Source organism: Danaus plexippus (genome assembly GCF_018135715.1).
Source record: "Danaus plexippus chromosome 9 unlocalized genomic scaffold, MEX_DaPlex mxdp_26, whole genome shotgun sequence".
Lineage (NCBI taxonomy): Eukaryota > Metazoa > Arthropoda > Insecta > Lepidoptera > Nymphalidae > Danaus > Danaus plexippus.
Window position 1 is genome coordinate 4100745 of NW_026869848.1, and position 22088 is coordinate 4122832.

Here is a 22088-nt window from a genome sequence, read left to right on the forward strand (position 1 = left end):
AAAAAAAAACAAATATATGCTAGAACAAATTTCTTTGAGGACTAAAAAACATTTCTGCTTTAAACAATTTATTTATTTCAAAATTAGAATGGCTTTAGCGTGACATATTTTTTAATACGTTGTCTTTAAAGCCGTTTTGAGAAAAAGAAACTTAGTCTATCACAAAATGCATAAGTTCATAATGTTAAACACTAAGGTAACAGTCCATTCTTTGATTTCAATATTAATCTCAAACAGTCAAAATTATCGTGACAGTAAATTGACATTTATCATCGATATGTTGCCTTCATACCAACATTTAAAGCCCGAAGTGATAAGTGAGCCATGATTTTAAAAAAACACTGCTCATTCAAATTCTACCTCCTACTTAACCGGTAATCTATAATTTGAGCAAAAGCTCGAGGTAGCAATTACAAATTTCCTTAAATATACATACACTCTTAGAGTATTAACTTAACAAGAATATGTCTTAAATTGTTTTGAGCATTAAAAATATCTTTTTCGCCGATGCTTCAAACCTATTTTGAATTGTATAAAGAGTCGCACGCAAGTTTTTGTAAAATAATTTTTCTTGTGTAAATCGAAGCAGGGGCGAAAAATTTATACAATATTTTATTCTTAGCTCGAACAAACTGCATGAAATTCTGGTTCAAGAAGTCCTTGTCTAAGCGAATTTAGTAGGGGCCAGCGACAGTTGCACGTGCCCTGCCAGTCGTCCAAGTCTAAAGCCCACAGAGCGGCACCCTTCGCCCCCGCACGCCTTAGTTCTGCACCGATCGCCTGGGCTTCCAGTGGTCTCAGGTATGTTGTCCATTGCAAACCGTGATAGGCATACGTTCCTTGGCTATTTGAAACTTCTTTCCATCTATTCGATTTGATTTCGTTGCATATCTGTGAAAATAAGAAAAAAAGATATAAAAAGACATATTATAGTAAGGAGGAATTCGAAAAATTTATACTATAGCTATTGCACAGTAAATAGTTATTATAGTTGTTGTACCATACACAGTACACACCTCATAATAGGCTAGGAATCCAGGAATACGAGTGTAAAATCCAGGCCGACCGGGTCCGGTGGTGAAAGCATTGATGCCGTTGGTGAGCTCACTTCTAAGAGCGTAGGACCGTCCATAAGACGGAAGTCCTAGCACTATCTGAGTAATCGGTACTAAACTCGACCAAAAGTTAAGAATATCTTGCTGTAAAATAAATATTTTTTTATTAATTCCAATTATATAACTTTTTTAATTCATTCTGTCTAAAAGTATATAGGTACAGGCACTTACTAAATTGTTGAAATCATTGTTTTCTGATTTGACGAGGGGAAGGAGATAAGCAGTTTTTCTAGATTCAGATTCATAGTAATCATTGGCTGCGATAGAAATCCAGTCCAGAGTGGCTGATAAAACTGCGGGGTTGTAGGCCACTTCCGCTACTAGACGGTATGGAGCCACAATTGCAGAGAGCTCCAAGTTATGAGGACGTAGCGATTTTGACAGTTCCGCTAGAAGAATACTAAAGTTTTCCTTGTCTTCTACATTCATTGTCGTGCAAGGCACCTATAAATAGAAATTTATTGAGTCTAATTGCACCATATGGATTTCTTCTTATTTTCGAATATCTACTAACCCTTCTACAAACTGGGTACTGCCAGCCAATCTGTGCACCATCGAATTCCCATTTTTGTAAAAATTTCAACAATGATTTAACAAAATGTTTCCTTCGTTCTGGCGAGGCTGCCATTTCACTCCATCTTTCATCGAGGGAGTTGTCAATACCACCCACACCAAGGATAATTTTGACTCCTTTTAATTTAAATTCTGATAATTTTCCATAGAAATCTGAAAGGTATAATTTTGGGATATCTTGTTATAGGATTCTGTCTAAACATTTTAGTTTATTAGTGGGTCGAGAATTTGAATATAGTGTATAAAATCACCGTTGCTTATATCCAATTCCGGATTTCCTGCTACTACTGAACCAGTTTCTCTATCTAGACTAGCCCAGGAGTATATGATGTGCGTGCAAAGTTGAGGCTCCACTTGATCTGGTCCAAAGCTGCCATTATTTTTCCTAAATAAATAAATATGACATTAATTTTCTCTTTAAGCTGCTTGGAACCTTACGGTAGGAGTGGAAGATGGGAAAGTGATATAGTGATATATAAATTTTATGTATTTTATAAAGTTTGCATTTTAAAATTTTCTTTAATGAAGTTAAATTTTTTAACGAATTTCTTCTATCTATAACATACCTATAATAAGCCCAATTGGTAAAGTAGCATGCGACGATAGGCTTATTTTCATTTTCAGTCTTTTGGTTCACATCTGTCAATCTTAAGCTTGTTTTGGATTTGCAGTTTGACTTTTCAGGGAAATCACAATGATTCTGTAATGTAACGAGAAATTTTTATTATACAAGTTCTTATTTTAATTTATGGTCATAGATTTTAATGGAATGACAAAAGCAATAGCAAAAATCAAGGTCCAACAATAAAATATGTTTTAAAAACAAAATCAACATATGAAAGTGAATTAAAAATTTTGTTTGTTTAATGTAACATTTGTAGTAAACATTTTATATTTTTATACAACTACCTGATTCCAAACAAGTGGAGATGGACATGTCAGCTGTGTGTATTGTTCATTAATACACAAGTAATATTTGGCACAGTCTAATTCATCTTCTTTAAATGTTACTCCAGAGCAAGATTTTCCTTCTAAATCACCACCCTGGAAACATAACAAAAAATACTCATGTAGACAAAGATAGTTTTTTTATTTAGCCGGTTTGGCTAATGAGCAGCCGTTCCATTTGGTTGAACTCTTTCGCCCATTTATATTTGTGACATAAATAGCTTTTGAAATTTGGTGATCAATTTTGGCTACTGTTTTTTTAGCTTTTAAAATTAAGAAAATGATATATCCTGAGATTTATTTACCTCAATTTCGTCGGTTCCGGAACTTCCACTTTCACTATCTTCTTGAGAATCGTTTTCCACTTCAATATTAGTTGTTGTGGATGGAGTAGAGACTGGGGTGGATGAGTCTTGGACTAAAATAAAGTAGAAGGGTTAAAAATATGTAGAAATTAAAAACTTAAAAATTGTTAAGACTATGTAAGAAACTATTTACTTTCTTTCAGAGAGCACGGTGGTGGTGCTTCTCGATCTCGTAAAACATGATTAATGTTGCTCAATAATGGTGAGTTCCCGCAGCCACAGTATCTACCGGTAAAGTCATCTAGATCCAACGACCATACCATGGCGCCTCCGAGGTCCATAGCTCGGACGTACTCAGCCTTGTGTCTTATCATAAAGTCATCGTCGAAGGATACCCATTGATCACTAAGAGTAGCATAAGGTCCTATTCTACCACCTGGATCACGGACTACCTTCCAGCCTTGATTTCTTATACGATCACATATCTGAAACCATTTAAAATAACTTTATATTTATATGAAAAATAATACCAAAAAATAATACATAGCAAACCATAGTTTTTGTATATTGAACAAATTTTTTAAAAAGAATGAAAATTGAATCAGATTGCATAGAATAATAATTGTGCTGGTTCATCTTATTAAAATTAATCCTTACTATTTCAAGACAGATTTTTTTAGGATATTTAGTGTAGGAAAATGTTATTTCTGCCTGAGTAAACTGAAAAGGAATGACGTAAACCAAATTGGTAGCAATTAAAGTTGATTTATTATTACCTCGTAGAAGGCTAAAAAGCCACGTGCTCTGGTTTCATCTCCGGCCTCACCACCAGCGTAAGACGGAGCGCCTAAACCATTTCCAGAGTTCTCCATAAGCGAAAATGACTGTCCGTAGAAGGGAACTCCCATGACTAGCTTTTGACGAGGAGCACCTTTAGAAATCCAGTAGCTCACAGTAAAGTTCTGAAAAAGAATTATTTTTAATATTTAAAGTGATTGGGTTAAACTATTAAAATTGACTTAAAAATATGTACAGTAATTTTATCAAAGATAATTAAGAACAACGAGATAAATTGAGCTAAAAACAAAATCAAAACGAAGAAATGGAAAGAATAACTATTTATTATTAAAATCATTTATACCGCATTGAATGTCTTGTCATCGTCACCATCACGAGCATACATTGGTGCCACGTGACCTGTCTTTTTGTCCCATTGACCGTGATAATCATAAGTCATGAGTGCAATCCAGTCCAAATTTCTGGCCAAAACTGGCACATCGTAAGCTAAAAAGAAGAAAATTGATAAAAATATACTTTTCAAACCGTGAATACAAAGAAAAAAATCACAATAATGTAAGCTCATTTTTAGTACCTTGATCAATAACCCGTTTACTTCCCGACACAGCAGAAGATAAAAGTAGACCACGTGGCACAAAAGCAGTCCGCAACTCTTTAACAAGGTTAGCAAATCCTTGTTTGTCAGAACTAGGACCCTTTTCGCATTCGACCTGTTAAATATTATTATAAATTACAAGACACATAGAAGGCTTTATTTTAAATGTAACCAAGGATTTATTTTAAATCTGGTATTAATAAAATAAATATATAAAATATTTTTTATCTTAAATAGTTTTGTACTTACTTGCCAGCATCGTGGATATTCCCAGTCAAGGTCAAGACCATCAAATTCATATTGTTGTATAAAGTCCACTGCATGAACAATGAATTTCCTTCTAGCAGAAGGATTATTTACAAGTCTTGAATATTTGTCACCCGCAGAGTCATTCCATCCTCCCAGACCCAATACTACTTTAACGCCTTGACTTTTTAGTGCCACAACCTTTTCGTAAAATTCTGTAATAAAATTGAAATGAAAAACCAGAAATTCATATCCGAACTCTGCTCGTGTCAATGAACTTTTCAGTCTAGATATTTGAGTTTTAATTCCGATAAAAGTTTTTTAGCAAGAAAGAAAATGTATAGGATTTAAATAAGAACATACTATTTTCCACATCTAGCCAATTGTCATGTGGCTTCATCACTAACTTTCTGCTATCTAGTACTGCAAATGCATATACTATATGGGTACAAAGTGATGGATCGATGTCATCTGGAGTGTATTTGCCCGCACTTGGTCTGTAAGAAAAAGAAAATGTCTTTGATATTCGTTTAAAAAAGATAAAATGACTGCTTTAGAGGACTCTTTAACTCGAAATGTACCTGTACCACGCCCAGTTTGTATAGTAGCAAACAATTTTAAATTTCTCTTCTTCATCGTGTTGTATTGCAGCGGCTGTAGTAGGTTTTACTGTCGTAGCAGGGCGACTAATAGGCCTAGAACTACTCGTAAGAGGCTTAGGATAAGAAGGCTTTACTTCTATATCTTCTAAATCGTCATCCAATGTATTTTCAGGCTCTGGCAATGGCTTTGGTTCCAAGGACTCAAAATCTATTTTAGGGTCTAGGAATGCATTTTTGATAGCATTCATAAGTGGGTATTTGCCTTGATTACATCTGAAAATTTAATAAGTAAGATGGTATTGTAATTAGTTTTTAATTTGAGAGAATAATTTGAAAAGTTCCGGTATATTTTGTCATTTACCTATTATTAAAGTCATCAAGATCTATTGCCCAAACCATACCACCAGCAAGACCAAGAGATTTCATAAAGTTGACTTTCTTCTTAATAATATCAATGTCATCAAATGAAACCCATTGATTACCCTTGTATGCGAATGGTCCCATTCTTTGGTATGGATCTTTAATTAACTTCCATTGACGATTCTGGATACGCTCACATATCTAAATAGATGAAAAATATTAATGAACTGTATTAAAAAGAAAGTTTTTTTTACTTCACTATGTAAAATTATAAAATTTTTACTTCATAGTAAGCCAAAAATCCATTAGCTCTCGTGTACTCTCCAGCGTCACCGCCAGCTGTAGCAGGTATGTTAAGAGCCTGACTTGCACGGTTGTTCACTTTAGAAGTCGTAAATGTCTGACCATATAAAGGTATGCCCATTACTAGTTTAGATGCTGGAGCACCCTTTTCCATCCAGTAATGCATGGTGTAGTTCTGTAAATTTTATAAAAAAAAAATTGAAAATTTGTCTAGCATTATTGTTTACTTTATTAGCAAGTCCATTGTTGTTCTTACAGCGTTAAAGTAAGTATTATCGTCTTCAGGGTGATAGTACAACGGAGCAACATGGCCAGTTTTTTTATCCCACTGGCCATGATAGTCGTAGGTCATAACTGCAATCCAATCCAAATGACGCGCCAGCACTCGAACGTCATAGCCGGCGTCTATAACTACTTTACTGGGTGACACGGCTGACGATAACAGTAAGCCTTTTGGTTTAAAAACAGCTGATAATTCTCTAACCAAATCAGCAAAACCTTCCTTATCGGAATCAGGGCCCAATGAACAATCCACCTGAGGTTGTAGAAAAGGTTTAAGTTAACATTTATTTATACGATAGCTGTTGCTCGCAGCTCCGCCCGCCTGTTGGTCGCTATTCGCATAACCATATATATGTCAAACTTAAAATAATAACATACACAAAAGAGATGATAACAAATCATAGACAACCACAACTAACAATGAACTTTCGAACAGCATGGTACTCATTACATGACGGAAAATCTTAACACCGCGATCTAGGTTGATGACGTATTGTATCAACGCCATCTATCGAGCACAGTGTTCAACTGCGCCCGCGCGCTCTGCGTTATTTGTTATTTTTGTTACCTCTCATAAGTTTTAATATTAAGATTAATATATATTAGAAGTAATTAACTATTAACTAATATATAATATATAACTAATTAATATCAAGTTGTAGTGTTAAATAGTTTTGAAGCAGTGCTTGAAGTAAATTTTCAATTGATCATAACTTCTTTTTCCCTTAAACGATTCTGACGAAACAAAGTTTTGACAATGCTCCAAATTATATGTAATCCAACTGTGAAAACCGCGTTCAAATCCGTTGAGTACTTTTGAAGTTATAACGTACCAGAAAGACAGACAGACAGACAAAAATTCCAAAAAATGTTTTTTGATTTCTATGACTCTTCTTTAATCGCCTCCTATCAGTTTTTTGGAAAAATATTTAACGAAAAGACATTCGATTTTTACTTAATTATTATATGTATAAATAAGATGATTGATTTATTTTACATTTATTAATAAAATTATAATTACCTGCCAGCATTTGGGATATTCCCAATCCAAATCTAAGCCGTCGAAACCATATTTCTCAACAAATTGAACCACGTCTTTTACAAATCTGTTGCGAGCTTGAGCATTATTTACTAATTTAGAATATTTATCCCCGACCGAATCTTTCCATCCTCCAATGGCTATAGATACCTTTGCACCATACTTTTTGTAGGATACAATTCGTTCGTAGAAACCTTTAAGAAAAGTTAATTGGAACTGTAGTTTACAGGAGCTACAATTAAATAACATACTTTTACAATAACATGACAGGCTTTACCGTTTTCTATATCAGCCCAGGGATCATGTGGTTTAATCAGTCCGTCGTCACCTAAGACTGCAAATCCATAAACAATGTGTGTACAGAATTTGGGATCTATGTCCTCAGGAGTAAACTTTCCTAAACCTGGTCTATACCACGACCAATTAGTGTAGTAGCATATCATTTTGTATTTTGCTGAAAAAAGAAAATAGAACATTGATATTTTCTTATATTTACTAAATAAGTTTTATAACTTAAAAGTGAAGTAAAAATTCGTATTTGTGGCTGCTAAACTAAAGTATTCTTTCCACTAACGATTCTGAAATAAGATCCATGTCAATTTTCTAAATAGTTTGAATGTAAAAATATAACAAAGAAACAAAACGAATTTACATAAAAAATATATTTTCACCTTCCTTGGTCAAGGAAGATGAAAATATTTTTGTAAATATATTTTTCAAGCTTTGTTTAGTAATTAATATTTCTTATTTTGGGAAGATCGGATTTGTAATTTGAGTATAAATAGACATTACTGTTCAGAAGCTCTGGCCTGGAACTAGGATCGATTAAATCGATGATGGGTTTGGATGGTGGCTGTACTTCAGACTCATCTTCTAATATAGGATCCATTTGCACAGGTTTACTTGTGGTTGTTGTTGTTGTTACTTTCTTTGCTTTACATTTAGCGCTACTAGGCCAGTCACAAATTTGTTTTTCCTTTAAACATAAAAAATAAATATTTAGGATAAACATCTCGATACGAACATCTAATGATATGAAGTAATGTATATCAGATATATCAAACTAAGTACCTCATTCCAATGTAAGCCTGCGCTACAAGCAAATTGTTCAAATTTTCCAAATAGACAGTGCAGATAACGGGTACAATCAGTCGGTTCCGAGGCGTATTGACCATTTTCACACAGTGCTGAAATTGTATTAAGTATGTGAAATTACATGAATGTTTGTAGTAAATGATATATACATACATATTATTAAAGACTATACTTGGTTTCTCTTCCACTAGCTGCATCATTGATGGCTTAATTTCCGAGGTAGCTTGTCTACGGTCGGTGCAGGAGTTCGAGGATGGGAAGTCACATTGCGAGTGTTGTGTGTTCCACACTAGTCCAGGGGCACAGTTCTGAGCTATCAAGGCACCGTTTACGCATACATAGAACTTTTCGCAGCGAGAATGAGCATGGTAGGTCCCAGTTTCACAACGCTGTTGGAGTAATTTAGTTTAAGTTAGTCATAAGACCTATTTGTTAAAGCTAATTAGGTATCATAAAAATAAAACGACCTTAGGTTTTTGGTACTGGCCGGATTGAGTGGAAGGTTTTTTGGTGGTCGTAAATCTAGCTGGTTTTTTTGTGGTGGCTGGCTTTTTCGTTGTTGTAGTGATTGTTGTCGTTCTTGGTGTTGTTGTTGTGGTTGTTGTCGTTGTTGTTGTTCTCGTTGTTGGTTTTCGTGTAGTAAAAAGGTTTTGTAAAGGAGATTTGGTGGTTTTTTCTTGCCGTTTCTCTGATATTAAAATTCATACTTAATTATTATATGTCTCTTGCTATATTTCTTATACGATTATATTAAAAAAGCTACCTTCGCACATAGCAAATTGAACCCAATCACACCGATTCGACCGCTTATCCCAGTGTAAGCCTGGTGGACACATCTGCTTGCGCCAAGTGCCACTTACGCAAAGAAGATAGGCGTCACACGTTGTTGCTGCTGCGTATACTTGTGTGGAAGTACACTCCCCACCTTCTACAGGGCCAGATATTGGTGCAACTAAAAAATAAATTCCATGATAGTGCACAATATGTTTATTGCTATACATTTAGCAATAGTTTTTAGTTTAACTCACCCATTGTTGTGGAAGTTGATTCGGTAGGTCTCGTTGCAGGCCGGGTAGGTTTAGGTGCAGCCGTAGTAGTTTTTGATGTTGACCCTATTAAAATGTAAAATTATTTTATGACTTACGAAATCTTTATTTTAAAAAAAGTTCCAAAACCTTTAATTTACCTTCACAATTAGCATATCGTGGCCAGTCACAGTGCTTTTGTTGTTTGCTCCAGTGAAGTCCAGGTGCACATTTCTGTAGTCGCCACGTAGTGCCATCACAGTGCAAGTAGGAGTTGCAATCCCCAGTTACCGCATGGTAGTCTTCACCATTACAAGCACCACCTTCTGATGCTCCACCTTAAGACAAAATTAAGAAAAAAACATTAAGTAATTCTATTCGCATTTTTGAAACCACGAATTTGATTAACTGATTTATTTTACTACTTTTAAACTGAAGTTAAAGTAATACAAAAATAACAACTCTTGGTATGATGATAATTGTCATTTTAAAGATAGATGTATATGTTGTATTTCCTTTTTTAACAACTAAAATCTATATTTAACTAAGTAGGTAATGTATTACCATCTCCAGCCGGCGTCGTAGTCGGTTTAGCAGTTGAGGTAGTTGTGGTTGTAGTAGAGCTTGTTGTTGTTCTTCGTGTAGTTGTAGGCCTTGGCGGTGGTCTCGACGTCATTGGTGCTAATGTTGTCGTTGTCGTACTTGCTCCGCTGGGCTTTGAAGCTATAATTATTTTATTTTAGGAAAATCGTATTCACGAGATATTATGTCTTCGTAAGGAAAGGAAAAAAAACTGTTAACTTACGAGTACACTTGGCAAAGCTTGGCCAGTCACAACGGTTAGCTTTAGAAGACCAATGAAGGCCAGGTGCGCAACGGTGTTTGCGCCAGTGTCCTGATTCGCATTGCAGGTAGCCCTCGCAATCGTCTGCTGCTGCGTGGTATTCGCCAGGTTCGCATACTGCTCCCTCTACTTCAACTCCTAAAATCATAGTTTTGAATTTTTTTTATACATGTTTAGTTGAGTTTTCTTTGTAACAATATTTCAATTAAAATATGTTTTATGTGTTGTTCCAAATTTGTTGTACCTGGGTCCATTAAAGGTGGTTCAGCAGTAGTTGAACTTGTAGTCGTTCGTCTTGTGGTAGTTGTTGGTTTTTTAGAAGTCGTTGTCATTGGAGTTGTAGTTTGGGGCCACCATGTTTGTAGGGTGCTCTGTGTGGTGGAAGTAGGATTCCAACCTGGCCAAGTTGTTGAAGTATGTTGATCGTGATTGCCGTGGTTTCCATGGTCACCTCCACCTCCAATAGATCCTATAAAGAGAGTTTTTAATACAATCTCTGTAGTTTCTGTTGAAACTTGAACGTGTCATTAAGAAGTATTTATTTTAAGTATACTTTAGAAAATCTACAATAACAACAATGAGTGCAACGACAAGTAAGTATCATGATCGTGGTAATAAATGAAAAGTTAAGATTATATATTATTAAGTATAACAAAATTAGATTAAAAACTATAAAACCCTTAAACATATATGTATATATTACGTGTATAGTTGTAATAAAAAAAAATAAAAGAACAAATATATATTTTTTGCTTACCATCAGATTCTGCGGGGGTAGTACTGGGGGGTGCGGGTGTGACAGGTTCCGGTGGTCTCTCGCAAGACGAAGAAGGAGGTGATGGCACGGAGCGACCCAGAGCTCTACCTGCGGCACGCAGCAATGGAGACGGCTCTAGGCAGCAACGGTTGGTGAAATCATCCAAGTCCACGGCCCATGCTGTTACACCGCCCAAACCTTGACTAAGCGCCCATTCCACCTACATCGAAAATAAATATTCGAAAATAGGATGTTTTAAAGTAATTAACACAAATATTTTTTTGCTTCTTTAAAAGACAAAACTAATATACCTTTTCAGTAATTGATTTTGGATCATCAAAACCGACCCATTGATTGTCTGAGTAAGCATAGGGACCTGCATCTGTTTGACGTCCAGTCTTCCATCTCAAATGTTTAACTGAAATATGGTTAAAGTAAGAAATTATTGATTTTATGTTTTAATTGACAAAGATACAATAATCGTATAGTACTATTTTACCTCTATAACAAATTTCATAATATCCTAGCATTCCTGGTTGTTTAGTGAACTCTCCCGGTTCTCCAGGGCCTGCAGCTGGCGAACCCGGTCCACTTGAGCTTTCCATATCAGTAAGTCTAAATGATTGTCCATAGAATGCTAGACCAAGATTCAATTTTTTAGGGTCCACGCCGCCTCCTATTAAAGCCTTAATTGCATATTCCTGCGAAATTTAATTTATAATATTATATATGTATTATATTATTACAACATTATGTGTTTTTAAAGCGTTAAACGTTGAGTGTTTTTAAAGAAAAAAATTACAATACTCACGATAGAATAGTAAGGCAAGTAATCTTTTTTCAGTGGTCTAATTGGGGTATGGTGAGAAGTGGTACGCTCCCATCCACCATGATAGTCGTAAGTCATAGCACTCATAAAATCAACTGCATCAGATATTGTTGGCAAATCATAAGAAGATTCAATAACCTCTTTATAACCAGATAACGCAACACCAAGTTCCATATCAGCGGCGTGTAAGTTTTTGGCCAACTCCTATGGAAAAAAAAAACATATAAAATCATTAAAGTATAGTATTAAATAAAACATATTTATTTTATAGAAATTATAGATTTACATACCTTTACAAAAATTCCAAAGTTCGCTTTGTCTGATTTGGCACCTTTTTTACAATTACTCTGCCAGCATACTGGGTAGTTCCAGTCTAAATGTAGACCTTTGAAGTTATGCATACGCAAGAAATTAACGATTTTCTCGCAGAATTTTGTTCGTGCTGTTGGCGATGACACCAAACGCGAATATTTATCTCCAGAAGAATCAGTCCAGCCACCCAAACCGAGCATTACTTTTACATCGTTGAGTGAAGTCACACGTTCATATAGATCTGAATAAAAATTATGAAACATTATATATCCATTGTATTAATAATAAAAAAAAAACTGGTTGTAAAGGAAAATATTTGAATCTTGAAATTATTTTCATTGAATTAAAAATTTTACAACTAAGCCACTATTTAGTTTTATTTTTGTGTATACATTTACTTACTGTTTGTGATGTCAGCCCAAGGATCAAATTCTTTAGCCAAAAGATCATCATGTGACAGGGAGGCGTACGCATAGACAACATGCGTGCAAAGCCTAGTGTCGATTTGTTCAGGAACAAATTTTCCGTCTCCTCTCCTATAGAAAGCCCAACTCGTCATGTAGCATATGATGCGCTTGTCGTTCCCTCTACCTATATTTTTGTATTAAGGGAAAGTTTTAATAAAAAACTAATAACAATAAATTACCAGTTTTACTTATATTAGTGAAAAAGTATTTAATAAGCAGAAATCAACTTTACTTACCAGTTTTTTGTGCGATACCATATTTTACATTGCTGTCAGTATTTATAGATATTTTGTAAGGCTTTTGTAACCGAGGTCCAGAGATTTTAAGTTTCAACGCATAATTTAAAAATCTTTCAGCGCCCGACACCAAGCTATTCTTGTTACGAGAAGGTACTAACAAAAGCAAGCATAATAATAAAGAAAGATAGGAAAAGAAAAATCGTTGTTATTTTTAATACTTACTGATTTTGACTTCCGATTGATATGAGGAAATTATGTCTTCATTATCTTTATCTGAAGGTTCCGAATGAGGTTTAGCATTCCACTAAAATCAAATACACATTTGGTTTTCGTTTGTTTATGAAAAAGAAAATCTTTTAATCAAAACTTACTTCAAAGTCACTTTCATAAGCTTGAGCCAAAAACCTTGCAGCGTCGTCTACACTTATCCTTAAACTTTGTCCAGGAACACATTTCGCAACATCTTGATGCCTGAAACATTTAATAAACCGTAATAAACTCCTTATTTAAGGCATAACTTAATATTATTTAGAAATATGTCTTTTTTCACCGCACCCACAAAATCCGGTGGACGGATCGTATAGCCTTTCATCCTCGCAGATCATTCGATAATTTATTCCTCCTGTGCAGAAATGGAAATGCGCGCAAGATTCTTGGTCCGATGCCAAGTAGGGCATAGAAGATTCACATGATCCAACTTTAAGGGACGATTGATCAGATAGAGTGGACTCTCCTGAAATATCAAAATATTTTTTAATTCATCAGTTTGTATAACTTTAGGTGGGGGACAATTTACGAGTAAAGCACGCGGAAAGTTATGAATCCTAACATGAAATATTGAGATATGGTCTTAAGAGTATTCACATTTTTTTATTCTGATACAAAACTTAGTGCAATCGTGAACCTGAAAGCTGATAAAACTTAGAAAATATAATTTTCAAGACTTAATAAAAGAAAACTTTGAACAAGGTAATCAACTAAAAGTTTTATGTTATATGTTCTATAAATATTCTTAAATATGATATATTGTATTTAATTCCTGTTATACTATTAAGGAAGGATCAATTAATCACTGCAAACCGAATTATTATCGATTTCTCATCGACTCCAATGTTTTTCTTATCTGTTAACCACTAAATATTGAAAAATTTTACTTGAGATTTATATTTTGGATTTTACCGGCGTTGGTTTGAATTGGAAACGTTTTTCTATATGCACCGCTCAATGAAATTTACAAAATTGCTAGAACAATTTAATAGGTAACATAAAGTGTTTCGTAGTAACTTAGACAACGTCGTTTTTATTGAAATCTTTTATAACTCAGTTAGTGACTAATAAATCAGATACTATCAATATTAATATTAGTATTACTACTTTCATAATTATACTTTTGGGTCTAATAAAATGTGTTATCTTTTGAATAGCGCTTACTTACCGTTAAGACTTGTTGATATTGCACTTAAAATTGGGAACGGCGAACCGCATAAGCCGCGGAAATCATCCATATCAATAGCCCAAGCAGCAGCCCCCGCTAACCCCGTCATTGTCACGAAGTTCATCTAAAAGTACATAAATTTTATATCTATTTGCGTATTTATTTTATATGAGATAAATTTTTCGTTTAAAATTAAGAAATTCAAATGAGCACATTAATATAAAATGAAACTAACCTTTTTTAAGATAGTGTTAGGGTTATCATAACTGATCCATTGGTTTTCGAAAACGTAATATGTGTTACCAGCCTCATCTACTTCGCTGAATCCTTTACCCTCTCGTTCATTCATACATATCTAAAAAAATAAAGAGTTCAGTTTAAATCAGCAAAAATGTTATAGTCCATATATTAAACCAAAGAGAAACAAGAGAACTACTTTCAATTACACTTTGAATAGAAAAAAATATTATAGTGAGCTATTACAAGTCTTAGAAATATTGCAATATGTTTTGTTATTGTTTGGTATACGCACCTCAAAATATGCTAGCATGCCTTTAGTTTGAGTGTAAGGGCCCTCGTCGCCCCAACCATCAATAGCTGCTCCTGGTGATGACATCGCCGATGATGCAAGGGTGTAGCTGCGTCCAAATAATGGTATGCCTAGTACTAACTTATCAGCAGCCATTCCGTGACGCAGAATGTATTTCACCACAAATTCCTTAAATATAAGATACAGACAAATTATTACGTTTCTAAACTTTAATTATTGTCATATAAAAAGGAGGAATAAGAAAAAAAAATAACCGATAGGGTAATTTTAGATTAGTTTCACATACAACGTTAAATCTTTCAAGAAAATAATATGATATGTTATTCGTACTATGTTATCATATCTCTGATCCCTGCCCGACGCTCCGGGATCTCTTTGGAGAGCGCTGTGCTGCAGCGCTCGTGTTGGCGGATCATCACGCTTTGCATGTGTCATGTCCCAGGCTTGCAAAATTGTATAGTCTGTTGCCCCACTGACGGCACTTAGGTCGTACCCGTCTTCAATTTGGTATCTGGTGTGGAAATTCAGACCAGTTAGAATGAGCAATAATAACTAGTAACACGTAGAACTGAGATCAGCAATATTAATTATAATTAATTACCTAAAGGGAGGTAAAACAGTGGATAAGAGATATCCGTATGAAGAAAATTTCTCTCGAAGTTCATAAAGCAATGTAACCAAAAGTTCTTTTTCTTTGTCATCTTTGTCACCTGCAAAATTTAGAATTTATTAACCATGTTTAAGCAAGCCATTAAACTTGTTTAAAAAATCTATTTATATTTTGTTACCTGCATAAACCCAATGAAGGTCAAGACCATCAAAATCGTGTTCTTGCAAAAATGTGAGAGCGCTATCAATAAATGAGTTTCGTCTGTAGGGCTCTTGCACCATTTCACTAAATAAACGACCGGTACCGTCGCCACCGACACTAATGATAACCTTAAGTCCAGGGATACGTCCTTTTAAGCCTGTAGCGATTCTGTAACCACCTATTGTATGGCAAAGGGAATAATAAAGTATTTTCGAAGCACATTTTATAAATTTTCTAAATATTAATGGAAGGAACGTTAAGCGTTCTTAAACCGTATCTACCTTTGATAACATCATAGTCTTCATTGCCGGGTATAACGGCGTATGTGTGTGGATGAAGCTTAGCGAAGGCGTAATGTAAATGAGTGCAGGACTTTGGCACGAGACCTCCAGTGAAGGCGAGGGGTGGAGCTCTATATGCTGCTTGCGACTCTATGTAGCACACAACAAGTTTTCGAGCGTTTTCGTCATTTGTCTGCTGCATCGCTGCAAAAATTTTCGTATTTTTTTTAATTTTCTAGTAATTATATAATTGCAAAATATTTTAATCAAATTATTCACCTTCGAGATTTTCATTACCATGCTGCAATTTCTCATCTGTACGCGAACCACTGCATCAAAACAAAATAATTAAATAAATAAATATTTGGATAATACTTTATTAAACATATGTATTCTATACAAACTTGTTCAAGTAACTTGCGGCACCATAATAATTATTCTTTTGCATTACATTTTCGACGTCTTCACTCGTCTCTTCAATGTTCTAAAAGATATGAAAGAATATAATGTTTGTAGTTATTCATTCTAGACTAAGAAAATATAAGAATACATGGTATTTGTAGAACCTTCAGATATTTATATAATGAATCAGAGTCCGGTATAGGAATAGGAGGTTTTTCGACAGCATCTCGCAATGGCAGCCTTCCTTCACTCTCTTCAAGAAGTCTAGTAATAAATAAAGTAAAAGAAAAATTATGTTAATGATTTCATGGTATAAATAATAGTTATGTCGCGGTTAACAACCTCATAGATGTATTTTTATCTTATAATTTTGTCTCCAATTCCATTATCGGAGAATAACGAGATGATTTATGTGACATTTTAAATGTTATGTATATTTAAGGAAGTAAAAAAACATATTTTTTCAAGCTTCATACATTTTCTAGAGACATTAATAGTATATCAAAACATTAAAGGACCATTTTATTAAATTTATATTCAAATAAATATGTTTTTATTAGTAATGGCATTAAGGGTGAATATGAACATATATTTTTTTACCTGAGGGGTATACTCTCAACTGACGATCGAATAGGGAGAGCTATTGGATCGTGATCTGGTACTGTTTCAATTGCACTCCTAGCGAAGGGGCTCTCATCGGGATAACGCGGGGAAGCCACCACAATTGTCCACAGAACCGAACACTGAACACAAACAAACATATACATTCCAAAATTATTATATTTGACATTTATATTTGCGAAACAAAAAACAGTCAAATAACCGAAACGATTTCAATGTAGATTTTTTCCATTTATACCTATCATGTTTCGTATAAATAAACAATTTGTCGCACAAAGGCTTGGCGGTTGTTGACCCGATAAAAAAAAGCTCTGCATTCATTAGTGAACATTGCCAGTATTAAATTACACGAGGACAATCTGTTCCGTTAGTCACGACATTTGCTATTGCTAATGTGCAAGGAGATCACAAAGACCGCTCTAATAGGTTTTCGTAGAACTGTAACCGTGGTGAAGTACACTGCTGAAAAGATGCGGAAGTACAAAAGAGTTGAATGTGACTTAAAATATTTATAGTGGGTGATGATATATGTCGTTGACCTATCGATTAAGTTGAATAGTAAAGCACTATGCGTCATTTACATAACACGTTAAATTCAAGTTCAAGAACAACACTTGAGGCAAGTTCACCAAAGTTCATATTTATTCACATTTACAAAAGCAGTACTTGAGAAGTCACTGATCAAAAATCGGGAAATAGAAAAGGTTTTACTTTTTATATTGTCAATTATCATTAATATAAGTATAACATGCTTATTATGCATAGTCTGTGTAACTTGTCAAGGAATGATGGATATTTGATAAATTGCGCTGATTACATAAGGACCGAATCTTCTTTAAGAGTTCAGTTTAAAGAATTATGATATATTTTTCCCGTAAAGTGAGGTTCAACATTACTAAAATATTTTTTTTTTATCCGATGGATCCGTTAAATTAAATGATAAAAATTCCTTGTATTAGAATAACGTTATTCAAAACAAGATAAATTAGTTTTTGGGGAGGTCATGATCTAATAAATTAAATAACTTTAAAACGCGCAATCAAAGACGTTGACTGGTCCTGTTTTGAAACCACGATTTGCATACAGGCATTATCGTCAGGTAGACGAAAGTCTCTGCTGGGGTCATCGTCATCACTAGCCACAACCAGTCCAAACTCCTTGATACCTATTTTGCGAGAGTTATTCCGATAAACATTAGGGCAACAACCACATTATTTATCTCATAGCGCCATTTAGAACATTGGATTGGAACATGATTTTTGACCTCTAGGGACCGAAACGATTGTGCCACAAAAAGAAATCCATAACAGATATATCCATAGGATTAATATTAAGAATAGATTTTTCTGTTATAAGCAATGCATGTTTTCATAATACGAGAATATAATATAAAATATTTGGCCAAAAGTATCTGGAATCAGTATGTTTGAATAGTACAAAACTCCTATTTAAAAGCGACCTTAACAACTTTCAACGAGAAAGCAATTGGAATAACAGGATAGTCTATGGATAAAACTTTCAGGATTTTCGTTTCATATTTCTGGTACAATGTTGCGTTTAATTTGTATTTATTTACTGTAAGTTATTTTTAATTTTCGTCATTTCCGATTCCTTCAGCCAAACTTGTAAAAAAATTAATTTAATTATACACGCCATAAAGACAACAATAAAAATTGGTTCACATATAAAATGAAGAAATAACTTCTTAATTACGTAAACAAATTTTATGATTACCAGCAATAGAAATAAACTTGCTTCCCCTGTTAGGGTATTTGGTAGCTTGTTGAAATTTTATGATATGGGTATAATAAAGAAACAAAACATTTCTGAAATGGCTTAGGTTTTTCGTAAGTTGATTTATGATATTTGTTTAAGGATCGTTTGTAGGAACGGAATGAAATTATTAAAAAAATTGTTCTACTTTGAAAAGGACACATAGCTTTAGTTAAATTTATTTTATATAAAGTTTTGTGTATTTTGACTTGGTGTACATATAATATTTTTGTTATAAGCGGATTGGCTGTTTATGTTACATTATGTCCTTGTTTTAAGCGCGTGGACGGCATACCGTGGATCCTCAACAATGCAATGACTGGTACTGATATTTATTGTAGAAATAAACACTTCCTTTACATTTAATGAATATTTTATTCATATAACTGTATTTTTAAAACTGTTCTCAAGTTATCTCTAAGAGGTTCAATAAAGGATTTATTTTGTGATAGTAACTTTTATTTCGGCAAGTTTTCCTTGTTGTTATTGATAAAGAAGATATGTGTGTATATATATATTCCCTAATTCAATTACTATACTCTATGTTGGATTCTGTATAGTCTATGCATATTTTGGATGTGAACAAATATATATTATAGTTTATTAAGGCATAATTTTATTTTAGAAAACAGAAGTATGGTCTAGCGAAAAATATTCTTAGTCCACCTATCCGTGATTAATTTTCTATTACACAGTTTTGGAATATAATAAAATACCAAGTAAAAAGAATATCTTTGATTTTTGATAAAATATTTTGTACCAATAACGCCATGTTTTATTGAATATAAAATTTATGTTTATAAGCAACAGTGACACATTGTCCAAATTTATAACCTAATTTCTGTTTGAAGGATTTATAAAAGTCATCAAGTTTTTAATCAAACAAGATTTGCTCTGATATTTAATGTCTCTATTATATATAATGTCTTAAAGGTCGCGTTGTTACCTTCAGAATGTCATTCTTTTTTTTTAAAGTCCTAGTCCTACCCTTTACTGTACAGCTTGCATTGCATATAGGAACTTATACTTCAAAATGTCTCGCTGGATTAAAAATTATCAACGCAGTTTGGAACTTACCAAATTTTAGATCAAGGCAGTTTTTTTTTATGAAGTATCTATGTATAGTTACCTAGTATGTATATAGTTTTTTTATGTATTGAAATTATTTGAAATAAGTTTTGCCCGCGATTTCGTCCGTGTACTTTTTCGAACCGGGATCAGAGATAAATAAATTGTGAGGACAAAAATAGATAAGGTAAATAAGAAACCTCTACACCATCTGACAGATGACTTTATATGTCAACTGTTATGCTTCCGCGGGAACAACAACTAATTTCGGGATAAATTATAATCATTATTATTCTCATGTTTAAGCTACACTATTGGAAAGTCTCACTGAAATCTGCTAGAGAACTTTTCATGAGAGAGCAAAAAATATGCATACGTTCTTATAAAGCTACATTTATGATGTCAGTAGGATAGGTTTAATATTTAAAAAAAATCAAAATGATATCGAAACACATTAAATTAAGGCACATTTTTTGTGTTTGACTTTACAATTGTGAGCACTGACACTATTGAGTTTATGCTGTACTGTGATAAAAAGGGTGTTTACTATTTTTCCGTAAACTAGATATTATGAGAAAAACATGAAAATCTCTTTAAAATGTATCACAGTTTACTATGCACCAATGTTTTGTTAAATAGACTTCTTTGTGAGCCTTCGAGGCGAATACTTAAAGTTTTCTCCTTGACAAATATTATTTATTAAAGCTATTTAAATGTATATGGTAAGTTAATTGTCTTGAATACAAAATGGTAACACAGTTGTCCCATAAGGTGATGGCGAATGAGTGAAATTTAGAAAATGAATTATGCTCCAATTAATAAAATTGTAATTTTTAACAATCTAGAATCGTTTTAAATTCATCTGAAATTATTTAAGTGACCTGGATGTTAGCGATTTGGAGTAATTTGTTGTTAACGACTTTTTCTATTAAATACAAAAGCGGTACGATTAAAATTTTATCGAGTCGCTACTTTTATAGTTATTAATTGATCCAATCTATTTTTTGTTACGTATAATGTATCCTTTGGATTATTGATATTAAATATAAATATGGCAATGTAAAGGCCTCAGTTATAGGGGTTATTAGGTTTTTTTTAAGTAATATCGATAATTTTTGTTATATTCATGTTGGAGAGTATCGATTGGATTTTTTTTAATACTTTTTAACTAAAAATTCAAAGAGCAACAACATTGTGGGTTATTTTTGTAATTATATCATTACTATGCATTGCATGTAGCGATTATAAAGTATCTCCTGGTACTGTCACAGATTCGGTTTGAACATAATTTCCATATAAAATTAAAAATTAAATCAAATCTATTTACGAAAAACTCAAATTTAAAAACATAATAAAAATAAAAAATAAAATAATAAACTCACCAAAACTATTATACTTAACCCCATGATGGGGAAGATTTACACGAATCCTCTTTATTTAAATCTGGAACGAAAATTAAAATTATAAATTATTTGCTCATAACTATATTCATAAGGTTATATTTCAAATCCAACTCACCAATAATTTCGATTGTTTCTATAGTGAAGTAGCAATGATTTTTGGACAATGTTTGTGCGTTTGCGTCGTGGTCGCGAACGTTGTGCGACTGAGCGGTCGTCTCTTGCGATCGCCGGTGTTAATACCTCGGTGTCATCGAGCCGCTCATCTCACACCTACGCGGACGATTCACTTTCGGGATAAATAATTATTGTGATCATAATAAGGAAAATTTTTCCGTAAGGCTTTGAGATTGATGTTATTAACAACTAGTTTTTCGTTAGCCTTTAATAAGATATAGTTTAGATTGCTTGTTTATTTTTTATGTCAAACAACTTTACTTTATTACATAAAATGTGTAATTAAAGCTGCTGTAATTGCTTGTGACAGCATGATGGTGCCATTAAACTTTAATATAATGATTGATTGGAAATTCATATGTCAAAACAGTGTTCGAATTAATTCGGAAACAATGAGTCTAAACCAAAAGTGACACCCACACATCCCTAGTGAATTATGTTTTAAATGGCATTCCAAGACAGTCAAATATAAAAAATGTTGTTGTATTAGAACTGAAAGACGCATAAATTTTATTATATATTTATGATTATAAATAAATAGGTTTAATTGCACCAGTTTAGTTTTTATATCGAATTTTAGGCTTCGGGAGAAATCAGACAGGTTGTAGACGAGATATCAATTAGATTATACTGTGAGAGATTTTAATAGGTTTGCAATTTAAAAACGTTTTAGTCCATATTGAATATTTTCAAATTTAGAATGTTAAATTTATCAACGGCTGGAGATATCGTAAATTCGTTGCATTTAATGGAACAAATTGATGCCATTAGGACAGCTTTATAAAATCGTGCATGCATACCCTAATGCTTGCAAATATTTATGACATCGTTTTAAT

At 33.5% G+C, this 22088-nt stretch overlaps 1 protein-coding gene across 1 annotated transcript; it reads right to left on the reverse strand.

The window, feature by feature from the left end:
* Positions 1-51: 51 nt before the first annotated feature.
* On the reverse strand, positions 52-21319 carry LOC116767500 (probable chitinase 10). Its single transcript, XM_061527434.1, has 52 exons — positions 21194-21319; positions 21058-21118; positions 16814-16956; positions 16378-16477; positions 16216-16295; positions 16091-16140; positions 15812-16015; positions 15508-15708; positions 15321-15429; positions 15050-15230; positions 14702-14887; positions 14405-14524; positions 14170-14293; positions 13290-13467; positions 13106-13205; positions 12957-13038; positions 12431-12619; positions 12007-12269; positions 11699-11920; positions 11387-11588; positions 11199-11305; positions 10888-11107; positions 10375-10599; positions 10092-10268; positions 9851-10009; positions 9448-9624; positions 9290-9373; positions 9025-9213; positions 8729-8949; positions 8434-8650; positions 8238-8353; positions 7959-8142; positions 7444-7620; positions 7149-7360; positions 6102-6380; positions 5826-6020; positions 5544-5743; positions 5162-5455; positions 4944-5077; positions 4584-4795; positions 4314-4449; positions 4083-4225; positions 3718-3903; positions 3135-3426; positions 2942-3054; positions 2598-2732; positions 2255-2388; positions 1940-2073; positions 1630-1841; positions 1287-1559; positions 1017-1199; positions 52-891 (listed from the first exon to the last, which is right to left on the reverse strand). The coding sequence occupies exons 2-52, from the start codon at positions 21079-21081 to the stop codon at positions 619-621; spliced, it is 8751 nt and encodes a 2916-aa protein (XP_061383418.1). The 5' UTR covers positions 21082-21118; positions 21194-21319; the 3' UTR covers positions 52-618.
* Positions 21320-22088: the final 769 nt, after the last annotated feature.